The 12,171-nt window shown below is 40.6% G+C and overlaps 1 protein-coding gene across 2 annotated transcripts in view; it reads right to left on the bottom strand.

Annotated features, from left to right (window-relative positions):
* The window catches only part of stat6 (signal transducer and activator of transcription 6, interleukin-4 induced), a 50,453-nt gene that overhangs the window by 4,555 nt on the left and 33,727 nt on the right, over positions 1-12,171 (bottom strand). For both annotated transcript variants that reach the window (XM_035739339.2, XM_035739338.2), the window contains 10 exons: positions 8,560-8,647; positions 8,210-8,332; positions 7,478-7,570; positions 7,098-7,301; positions 3,636-3,730; positions 3,144-3,277; positions 2,794-2,943; positions 2,512-2,578; positions 2,212-2,280; positions 1,888-1,935 (listed from right to left, as the gene is read on the bottom strand). In XM_035739339.2, the coding sequence (XP_035595232.2) occupies positions 1,888-1,935; positions 2,212-2,280; positions 2,512-2,578; positions 2,794-2,943; positions 3,144-3,277; positions 3,636-3,730; positions 7,098-7,301; positions 7,478-7,570; positions 8,210-8,332; positions 8,560-8,647 (1,071 nt within the window). The remainder of the gene's footprint in view (positions 1-1,887; positions 1,936-2,211; positions 2,281-2,511; positions 2,579-2,793; positions 2,944-3,143; positions 3,278-3,635; positions 3,731-7,097; positions 7,302-7,477; positions 7,571-8,209; positions 8,333-8,559; positions 8,648-12,171) is intronic.

Consider the following 12,171-nt stretch of genomic DNA (forward strand, 5'->3'; position numbering starts at 1 on the left):
GAATGGTATGGGTGTATACCAGTCATAAACACTATTGCAAACGCATGCAAAGAAAGGCTAGTTCTAAGACTCTGTCTGCTACATTGCTTCATTTCTTGTTACAAAAGGAATAAGCTACTATCATTTATTATTGTGACAACCAACCCCATACTGTGTGACATCCAACCCCGTGATGGGGCTGTTCGTCACAATTGTACCGAGTGTGTTTTCCTGACTAACGACTCCATGTTGGAATAAGAGACGTTAACGGTGAAATGAGTCTTAATATATACTGGTGCTGAGAAATACGCATCAGATTAAAAAGTGTGACAACCAAATACCCTACACCCTGCTGTTGTACTTGCCTGTCTTGCAGGAACACCTATACTTCTCTTTTCATACTAGCACTGACTTTGCTGATAGCTGCTTTGTTGTTTACTATGACATGTGGTTGTCTTACCTACAAGTGTCGTGAAAAAGTATTTGCCCCCTTTTTAACTTGTTACTGAATGTTATCAGATCTTCAATCAAAACCTAATATTAGATAAAGGCAACCTGTGTGAACAAATAACACAACAATTACATAATTATTTCATTTATCGCATAAACAAACGTATGCAACACCCAATGCCCATGTGTGAAAAAGTAATTGCCCCTCAGTAGCTGGTTGTGCCATCCAAACACTTCCTGTAGTTCTTGATCAGACTCTCATGTTGCTGTAGAGGAAATGGAGAATTGCTGTGACTAAGCAACATTTGTGGGTTTTCAAGCATGAACTGCTCGTTTCAAATCCTGCCACAACATCTAATTTGGGATTAGGTCTGGACTTTGACTAGGCAAGTTGTCCAGGTCCTGAGGCAGCAAAGCATCCACAAACCATGGTATGAGGTTCTTACTGTGGAATGCAGTGTTTGGTTTTTGCCATGCATAATGGGACCCATGTCGTGGAAACTTTTGAATCCTCTGTCCCATAGAACATTCTTCCAAGAGTCTTGATGATCATCCAGGTGCTTTCAGGTGATATTTGGCAAACTTCGGTCAACTTTTTGGACGACATGGGTCCCATTATGTCTGCCCAAAACCAAACACTGCATTCCACAGTGAGAACCTTTAACCAACAGTCAAGTATGGTGGTGGTAGTACGATGGTGATGGTGATGCTTTGCTGCCTCGGGACCTGGACGACTTGCCTTAATAGAAGGAACCATGAATTCTGCTCTTTTTTAAAAGAATTCTACAGGAGAATGTCACCAATCTGTGAGCTGAAGCGCAGCTGGGTCATGCAGCAAGACAATGATCCAAAACACATAATCAAGTCTACATGAAAATGACTAAAAAGCAGCACATTTGAAGTTTTGGAATGGCCTCCTCAAAGTCCAAACCTAATCCCAATTGAAATGTTCTGTCAGAACATGAAATGAGCAGTTCTCGCTTGAAAACCCACAAATGTCACTGAGTTAAAGCAGTTCTGCATGCAAGAGTGGGTCACAATTCCTCCACAGCGACTGATCAACAACTACAGGAAGTATTTGGTTGCAGTCATTGCAGCTGAAGGTGGCACAATCAGTTATTGAGTGTAAAGGGGCAATTACTTTTTTACACAGGGGAATTGTGTGTTTCATAACTTTGTTAAATAAATAAATAAATAAAACAAGTAGACTTTTTTTGCTATTTGTAAACTCAGATTCCCTTTATCTAATATTAGGTTTTGATTGAAGATCCGATAACATTCAGTATAAAAAAATATGCAACAATAGAGAAAATCAGAAAGGGTGCAAATAGTTTTTCACGGCACTGTAGCTACCGTAATATGAATGCACTAACTGTAAGTCGCTCTGGGCAAGAGTGTCTAGTAAATGTGTCTTCCCGGCACGGTAGAGTTTATCACATTGACTAACAAGGTACTTACGGAGAGAGAGAGTAGAATGGTGATGCACTGGCTCCATTCCCCTGGTCCCTAAGAGAGAATGATGAAGACATTGTGAAGTCTGTGTGTGTGTGTGTGTGTGTGTGTGTGTGTGTGTGTGTGTGTGTGTGTGTGTGTGTGTGTGTGTGTGTGTGTGTGTGTGTGCGTGTGTGTGCGTGTGTGTGCGTGTGTGTGCGTGTGTGCGTGTGTGTGCGTGTGCGTGTGCGTGTGCGCGTGCGTGTGCGCGTGCGTGTGCGCGTGCGTGTGCGCGTGCGTGCGTGTGTGTGTGTGTGTGCATGCACATGTGAGTGAGTGATTCAGACTCACATGGAATAGAAAGAGGAATTGTTGTCCTGTGGGGTCTCACTGCGCTGAGGAGAGTCACAGTGGGCTTCCCTGCAAACACACACACACACACACACACACACACCAATAAGTCACAACACATAGTTTGCGTTCAACAACATCATGTTAGCTAACAAGGTTGTTAAGTAACAAGGTTGTTAGGTAACAAGGTTGTGTCCCAAATGCCACCATATTCCCTGGTCAAAATAATGCACTATATAGGGGATAGGGTTCCATTTGGGACAGAACCTTGGTTAGTTACATAGCTTCTGTGTAACTTACACTCCTACTTTGGTCTGGATGGAGACTACGAGGTATCCCGAGGTGGTATCCCGAGGTAACGGGTTATCTGGTGAAATGAGGCAGGGAAGAAGATTGGAATTCCCATTAAAACTGATATAAACAATATTATTGTCATAATATTAATCTAATTCAAAGCTTCTTCTCACAAATAATATTCTATCGCTCTCTGTCTCTCTCGTTCTCGCTCGCTCTCTATCTGCCTCTCGCTCGCTGTCGCCCCCCCCCACCACCACTTTCTGGTTGGTCATAAACAGGACTTGCCTGTGTAGTATTTTCGGAACACGTCATTCTTCGGCAGATCTGGATAAACGTGTGTGATGAAGTCGATGTCTTGAATACGGTCACCAAGGGAACGGATCTCCAAGTCTCTCTTGGTGGACGGTTGAATATTCTGGATCTTCTGGCCCCCGTCTGGACAGAGGGATGGAGGTTGGAAAGGAGAGAGAAAGAAAGGCCAGTTTAATAGGAATGTATCTCAGAATTTCTGGATTCCAGTGTTCTATTCCAGAGGTAAGCAGTCAGAATGGAAAAACAGAGCATGAGAAACTCCAGTAGAGACGGTAAACCAAGTCGTACAGTGGACAGACAGACGGACAAGACTAAACCCTTACTCTCTGATGGAGCCACGTATGCAATGGTGATGCCTCCTATCTCAGAGTCGCTGAAGCGCAGTAAGAAGGTCCCGTTGGGCCGGTCCTTCAGAATCAGGTGGAGGTGCTGCTTACCGATGAAACCAAATATCAACCTAGAGGAAGGAAAACACCAGGACACACAGTTATCTATGTGTGTGTGAGTCATATTCATTATCTTTCAAATACTTTAACTGTGCTCGATTGAACCAATGGAATAGTCCCAAAGATGAAAACCCTGTCCATCTGACACTCAAAACACTATTTGAAACCAGGTCTTCTCTGTGTCTCTCACTGGTAGACAGTCTTATTTATTAGGACACACTGTAGCAAAAACATTTTCAAAGACAAATTAAAACAAGCGTTTCTTATTGGATAAGTTCAGGTAGTCCTTTCCTGTTTCAGTCTGTTTTCTTCCGTTTGGTGCTTAATGAACAAGCCTAGCTCTGTCTCTGACTGGCAGACATGACTCACCCGTCACTCCAGTAGCTCTTCAGGTGCTTCTTGGTAAGCTCTATCACACCATCAAACCACTGCCAGAAGGTGAAAGGTCGTCCAGGGAGCACCTCCTGACCAACAAAATTACACTGTTTAATCCCTCTGCTGGTTACATTTCACTCTGTTCTGTCCACAATATTACTAGCAATCATGTGGCACATGGAGTTACCCTAGAGGTGGTAGGTGCACAGGACCGTGTGCCGACCCACTGGGCACACCACGTAATTTCAACGTAGAAATGCGGGTAATATTTGGTTGAGACGTTGATCAATGTGATTTCAACCTTTATTCACCCACTCAGCCAGAAGTTTGTTGAATTCCCAATGTGTTATCCCTATGCTTCAACTCATCTAAAAGCACAATTGTAACGATGTGCGCTGAGAGTCGGGAAGCAAGTTCAGAGAGTGAGTGTTTTAATAAATGAACACAACATAATACAAAAATAAGAAACACGAACAACGCACAGAACTGACACAGGAACAGAAACAATGATGCCTGGGGAAGGAACCAAAGGGAGTGACATATAAGTGATGGAGTGATGGAGTCCAGGTGAGTCTGATGACACGCAGGTGCGCGCCATAACAAGCTGCCTGGTGACCTCGAGGCCGGAGAGGGAGCCCACGTGACAACAATGTTCCAATGGAAAAACTACGTCTGACTTTTGGTTTAAACTTCACATCTAAATGTGTTATTACTGCACTTTCAACCATTTAAAAGCAGAACAAAGTTCAAATGGGGATACTACAGATATTTTGTATTTATACAACTTAATGTCTTATCACTGTGCTTCATCTAATAGCACAACCAAATGACCAGGGCCTGGTTCCCAAAAGCATCTTTAAGGCTAAGTTCACCGTTAGAACCTTCGTAGGAGCATTGTTAAATCTCTGAGCAGTTTCCAAAAACCATCGTTACTAAAGTTGTACTTGAAAATGCACCTTGGCGACGGCCTCAGACCACATAGAACAACTAAGTCCGTCGGCAGATGAATCTTTTTACTCATAGAAGATCGCTTCTAAACATACATTCAATATGTTTATCTGTCTCTCTGTGACCGCTGATAACTTCACCACAAAGTTGACTACAAATGCAAAGTTGCCAATGTCTGTGCAATTGTTACAAACAAGCAAAGCATTCAAATGAAAACGGAGATGATTGCATTAACAGATAACGGACTCCAGTGCTTCCTACAGTTGTGTCAAGTTGGCTGGAAGTCCTTTGGGTGGTGGACCATTCTTGATATACACGGGAAACTGTTGCGCCTGGCACCTACTACCATACCCCGTTCAAAGGTACTTAAATATTTTGTCTTGCCCATTCACCCTCTGAATGGTACTCATACACAATCCATGTCTCAATTGTCTCAACGCTTAAAAAAACCCTTCTTTAACCTGTCTCCTCCCCTTCATCTACACTGATTCAAGTGGATTTAACAAGTGACATCAATAAGGGACCATAGCTTCCACCTGGTCGGTCGATGTCATGGAAAGAGCAGGTGTACTTAATAATTTGTACACTCAGTGTGCAGTAGGCCTATAGGCCAGATATGTGTTTACATTTCAAAGATATTAAAATCAATTTCATGTTCATTCAATTGAATTTTATTTAGCTATTTGGGTAGTCTGTCATTTTTGCCTCAATATATTTCATGATGTGTAGCCTAACGCGCTCGATGATGTGCCAAATCTTGATTGAGTGCATTATTATAGGGTAAACATTAGAATAAGACGCCCCAATATCTGCTGCCATAGGTGATAATATCTCTCTAGGACCTGATCTGTCGTCAGTATTGTGGAATAACTCTAATGTTAAGGTAAGATTTGAATGGAGAAAACCGATCGAAGGGCAGCACTGCCTTTCTTTTGATCCTATCAGTATCGAAACATGCCTCAACGACGCATTTAGCGAGCGTTCTCTCTGCGTGGCGTTTTGGGAAACGCATGGTACATCTTCGGCCGCTGCAGGAAAGAGGCATCCTTAAAATACTCATGACCCTAAATTCCATTGCTATCGGGAAACCGGGCCCTGGATTGTAGTTGAGATTACATTAAAAGTACATGATCAATGTTGTTCAAGATTCTGTACAGATTATAATAGCAAATGTGAAGATCTCTATAGACCTGCAACCTTTGCGTGCTATCTTGAACATGCACGCTTGCTATGATTACATAAGAAGACATTTATTAACAGAAACCTCAAAATGTGGCCATTAGATGTGTTACTCATTTTAAGGTTGATTGAATAAATACTGTTACATTCGTTTGTAAGACAGCCTTAACGTTAGGCTATTTACTGTATTAGGAAAGTCATATTGAATTGTGTTTGGTTGACAATGCAACCAAATATCAACATTTAAAGGATATGTACTGTATCTAAGGCTTGGATGGTTTCATCTAAACCACGGGCTTAATCATATTCTTTCCCTTTGGTTTTTGGTCATGAATCCAACATATTAATTATTAATTTGTAGACAAACTGGAATTAAAACCAGAGTCAGTGGCCCAGATAGAACTAGCCTAGCAGAAGATACATCTCATTCAAATGTTGATATTTGGTTGCATTGACAACCAAAACACAATTCAAGATCCAGTTTGTCTACAAATTAGTAATTTATATGTTGGAATCAGGTCTCCATCCTAACCAAAAATCAAAGTTATATAGGACTAAATCAAATCAAACTTTAAATACACTTTTAAATAAAGTTTGACTTAGTTAGATGTTTGGTTGAGATGTGAATCCAACATATTAATTATGAACTATATATATTATCTATTTTTAGTTGAACCCTGGGTTGAATTGAAACACTAGCTGTTTCAAATGCTATATAGGCCTAAATAGTCTAATTGATGATATATAACTTATAAAGTATGGTCACATTTCATTTGCTCTGTTAAATCTAACCTTTGGAATTACTTCAATAGCAACAGTGAATCTAATTAGTTATTAAGAGATCTCTCATGAGTCATTCTCACTAAAGCACGTTGCTAATAGTCAGTGACAAAAATCAATGCCTGGCTTGGATAAAACACTGGATGGGAGACCAAATGGATCACTGTAGATAGATCCAACTCTCCAGTTGGAGGTGCCGCCCAGTCTATTGTTTTTTTTTCTGATAGTGGATATAAGATTGAATATCTGACGTTGTTTCAAAGTTACACATTCAACATAGACAAACTTTGTATAAAATATGTTGAAAATTGGTTACCATGATGACATAAAATGTGGTTGAAATTTCACCACCAAAACAACTGTTTATGTATAATATATATGTATTTAAATCCAATGTTTTGTCCATGTAGATTCCACGTCACAATACGCTGACAAAATACATTGAAACAACATTGATTCAACCAGTTTGTACCCAATGGGTAAAGACTGGTGGGTGTTCATGTGTGTGTTCATGTGTGTGTGTGTGTGTGTGTGTGTTCGTGTGTGTACCTTGTTGAACTGTGCCCAGGATACCAGCATGTTGCTGTAGTCTCCAGCGATGTCTGGCTTGTCAAAGATCTTTTGGGCCAGGAAGTGTTGGTTGTAGTTGTCTAGGCAACGCTGCGTTCCGACCTCCGACATGAACTTACTGTTCAGGGTCCTGCACATCTGCTTCCAGGGAACGCGTTCCGGAACCAAAAACGGAATCCTTTCCTGATGACGTCATAAGATTAGAGGTCAAAGGTTGATGTTGTGAGTGAAGTGAGCAGACATACTGTTTAGTCTTTGTTGATAGTGGGTGTGATATGAGAGGGAAGAGAGTTGAGAGAGCGAGAGTGAGAGAGCAAGAGAACTAGAGCGAGAGATGGCCAAAGGCTGCAGGCACTCACTGGTTCAGAAAAGGCACAGTCCCAGATGATGGTTGCTAGGGCATTGTTATCCTGACTACCGTGAACGATCACCACCACCGGCACAGAGATCATCTACAAGCACACAGGAGAGCAACACCATGTCAGTACAGCCATACTAATAACTGATCATCAAGACAAATCTTTTCCATTGAGGACCTAAACTATGCTTGTACAGTGTGTACTGTATATTTGGCAGTTCAAATTAATAACACTTCAGCCTGGGTGCCAGTCTATTTCTGCTCTCTTGTCAACTGCTTATGGAATTGTCATGCCAATGACAGCAATGGAGTTGGCATGAGCATAAACTGACCTGGGACCAGGTTAATAACACAAGTCACCCTAAGAGAATTTAGAGATGTGGCACAATCTGTCTGCATGTCTTAGGCCTGCTGTGCTATAATACTGCTATTACCAAGACGTTAAGAGATAAAAGATGTATTGCCAAGTCACCCAAAAGTGATGTCTAATCGTACATGTCAAACCTCAATTGACATTACACAGGCCAAAGGGCGAGACCAGAAAAAGAGTGTAGAAAGAGACCAATACCTTGCTGCCATACCACACATTGGTGTCATTCGAGCTTTGACACCTCTATGTTTGATCTGGCTGTACATGTGTTATTGAATCTTGAATTTAATAGAATATCAACATTACAGAGGTCAAAGGGAGAAATGGTTTAGAGCAGAAAAGGAGGGGAGAAGGACACCTGACCTGTATTCTGTAGGGAATGTCACAGCCAGTGATGCTGATCTCTGTGGTGAAGAAGAGAGCAAACTTCTCCTCTGTAACAGACTCTGACCCCTTTCTGTCTGCTCGCTTGATCTTCTTTATAGACTGGAGGAAATGACAGAATAAGATATCACTTGATGAAGACTAACTCATTTTTCATTTTGACATAATTATAAGAATTTCACTTTCTCTTACATATCCTTAAGACATATAGAATTTTTTTTTAAAAGCTTCGAATCTGGTTGATAAAAAAAATCAAGCAAATATGACATCACAGGAAGCTACACAAGAAGTTTGAAGTTGCATGGTAAAAGCAAGGCTGCAGTAGATACCATATTCCTGAAGGTGGCACATGTACTCTTGCCGGAAGTGTTGTGTTCCAAAATGGCTGTGTTATTGATCAACTCTCCAACATTCTCACTGGAATAAACAGAGCAAAAACACTTATTTAGACTCGAATATAACTTCTTAAAGGCCTACAGAAATATGGTGAGGTGATATCAGTGTCTATTGTAGATTATGACTAATTGGCCTACTATGCGCTCGTCACAACTATTGACAGCCACCAAGGAAGTTGCTCACAGAAATGTGGATGGATTGAAATGTACAGAATGGTACCTGGAGAAAAATGGGGAAGGGTCATTCTTTTTACATTTCAGTCAAGGGAAGGGTTTAGTATACATATATATATATTTGAATTAGTTCAGGGGAGGGACATGTACATTTGTAATTGCTGAAAGTTCAATATTTTTCAGTGTTTTGGAATTAGTGGCTTATTAGGCTATACAGTGCATTCGGAAAGTATTCAGACCCCTTTACTTTTTCCACATTTCGTTACGTTACAGCCTAAAATGGATTCAACTGTTACACCCCCCTCCCCCCATCAATCTACACACAATACCCCATAATGACAAAGCTAAAAAAAGATTTGGAATCTTTTCACACATATACACATATACACACATATATATATATATATAAAACAGATATCACTATTACATAAGCATTCAGACCCCATTGGAAAGAGATTTTCGATGTACCAATTCCATGGCACATGGTGTATGAATTGACACGCAAAACGACGCCAGATTCAAAACTTAAACTTAAATTACTATACAAAATTCTTGCAACCAATAGAATGTTATATATTTGGTGGATACAATATTCCCAGCTCTGTAGATTTTGCTGCGAGGAGGCAGAGTCATTAAATCATTTATTTTGGTACTGTCCATATGTAGCTCGTTTTTGGTCACGGCTCCAAGAATGGCTGAAGAATTGCAACATTTACCCAGAGCTAACGCTGCAGATAGCAATAGTGGGTGATTTGATAAATCATAGCCAATCGATCAATAATATAATAGTTATTTTAGCAAAAAAAAAAAAATGTAATTTACAATCTGTAGAAACTATGAGAATAGAAAGGTTCAGTACTTTTGTGAAACAGCACAGCACAGTTGAAAAATATCTGTCAAATAGAAATCCAATATGGATGGTGTTGAGAGATAGATGGGAGGGGTTGAATGGAGCTGAAGGGTGGGACTAATAAAAACAAGATAACAAATGTAAAACATACAAGGGACTGTAAAATGTAAATAGGTTCAGAACTTTTGTGAAATAGCACAGTTACAAATATATGGCAAATAGAAATCAAACTGGATGGACATCAGAAATAGAGGAAGGCCTGGACTAAAAACAAACTAAACATATCTATTGTAAAATAGATTGTGTCTGTAAAATGTATATAGTACGTATTAACTGGAAGTAGAAGCCTAAGTGTTATTGTTAATTAGTTTACTCCAATTGGGGGAGGAGGGGTGGTAAGGTTTATGGGGAATAATAAAGGCAAATATATTCTAAAAAGATATGTATATACAGTTGAAGTCGAAAGCTTACATACACTTAGGTTGGAGTCATTAAAACTTGTTTTTCAACCACTCCACACATTTCCTGTTAACAAACCATAGTTACGGCGGTTAGTCGGTTAGGACATCTACTTTGTGCATGACACAAGTCATTTTCCCAGCAATTGTTCACATACAGATGATTTCACTTATAATTCACTGTATCACAATTCCAGTGGGTCAGAAGTTCACATACACTAAGTTGACTGTGCCTTTAAACTGCATGGAAAATTCTAGAAAATTATGTCATGGCTTTAGAAGCTTCTGATAGGCTAATTGACATAGTTTGAGTCAATTGGAGGTGTACCTGTGGATGTATTTCAAGGTCTACCTTCAAACTCAGTGCCTCTTTGCTTGACATCATGGGAAAATATAAAGAAATCAGCCAAGATCTCAGAAAATAATTGTAGACCTCCACAAGTCTGGTTCATCCTTCGGAGCAATTTCCAAATGCCTGAAGGTACCACGTTCATCTGTACAAACAATAGTATGCAAGTATAAACTGCTGAGGAAGGAGACACGTTCTGTCTCAACATCTCAAGACATCAGTCAGAAAGTTAAAGCTTGGTCGCAAATGGGTCTTCCAAATGGACAATGACCCCAAGCATACTTCCAAAGCTGTGGCCAAAATGGAATGGCCTCAATCCTAAAACCATGACCTCAATCCTATAAAAGATTTGTGGGCAAAACTGAAAAAGTGTGTGCGAGCAAGGAGGCCTTACAAACCTGACTCAGTTACACCAGCTCTGTCAGGAGGAATAGAATAGACTGACAAGTTTCAGAAGAAAGTTCTTTGTTTCTGGCCATTTTGAGCCTGTAATCGAACCCACGAATGCTGATGCTCCAGGTATTCAAATAGTCTAAACAATGCCAGTTTTATTGCTTCTTTAATCAGGACAACAGTTTTCAGCTGTGCTCTGGGACAAATCTCTGAATGTCCTTGAGTGGCCCAGACAGAGCCTGGACTTGAACATCTCTGGAGAGACCTGGAAATAGCTATACAGAGAGCACAGCTGAAAACTGTTGTCCTGATTAAAGAAGCAAAAGGTTTTTTCAATGATCAATTAGCCTTTTAAAATGATAAACTTGGATCTGCTAACACAACGTGCCATTGGAACACAGGGCTGATGGTTGCTGATAATGGGCCTCTGTACCCCTATGTAGACAATCCATCAAATAATAATCCGTTTCCACCTACAATAGTCATTTACAACATTAACAATGTCTACACTGTATTTCTGATCAATTTGATGTTATTTTAATGGACAAAACATGTGCTTGGCAAACTCAGCCTCAAGACTTCTTGGGTATGACGATTCAAGCTTGGCACACCTGTATTTGGAGAGTTTATCCAATTATTCTCTGTAGATGCTCTCAAGTTCTGTCAGGTTGGATGGGGAGCATCGCTGTATAGCTATTTCCAGGTCTCTCCAGAGATGTTCAAGTCCAGGCTCTGTCTGGGCCACTCAAGGACATTCAGAGATTTGTCCCGAGGCCACTCCTGTGTTGTCTTGGCTTTGTGCTTTGTGTCATTGTCCTGTTGGAAGGTGAACTTTCGCCCCAGTCTGAGACCCTGAGCGTTCTGGAGCAATGTTTTCATCAAGGATCTCTCAATACTTTGCTCTGTTCACTTTTCCCTCGACCCTGACTAGTCTCCCAGTCCCTGCCGCTGGAACACATCCCCGCAGCATGATGCTGCCACCGCCATGCTTCACCGTAGGGATTGTGCCAGGTTTCATGCAGACTTGACGCTTGGCATTCAGGCCAAATAGTTCAATCTTGGTTTCATCAAACCAGAGAATCTTGCTTTATGCTAGAACCAAGGAAAGATGTGACTCCAATGTATATGGGGATATCATTGTTTAGTTTCTTTGACATTCAGAGGCTGATCTACAACCTTTTATAGCTGAGGAGACAAGAAATTGACTTTGTTTGGGAAGAAAAACTAATTCTGTCACTATCAATTGATTAAGCTATTTAGAACAGTTTCTAAAACGACATATCTAAGGCTCTGGTCAGTCCAAGAAGTGAGAGTAAATGGTA

The sequence above is a fragment of the Oncorhynchus keta genome, chromosome 27, assembly GCF_023373465.1.
Source record: "Oncorhynchus keta strain PuntledgeMale-10-30-2019 chromosome 27, Oket_V2, whole genome shotgun sequence".
NCBI lineage: Eukaryota > Metazoa > Chordata > Actinopteri > Salmoniformes > Salmonidae > Oncorhynchus > Oncorhynchus keta.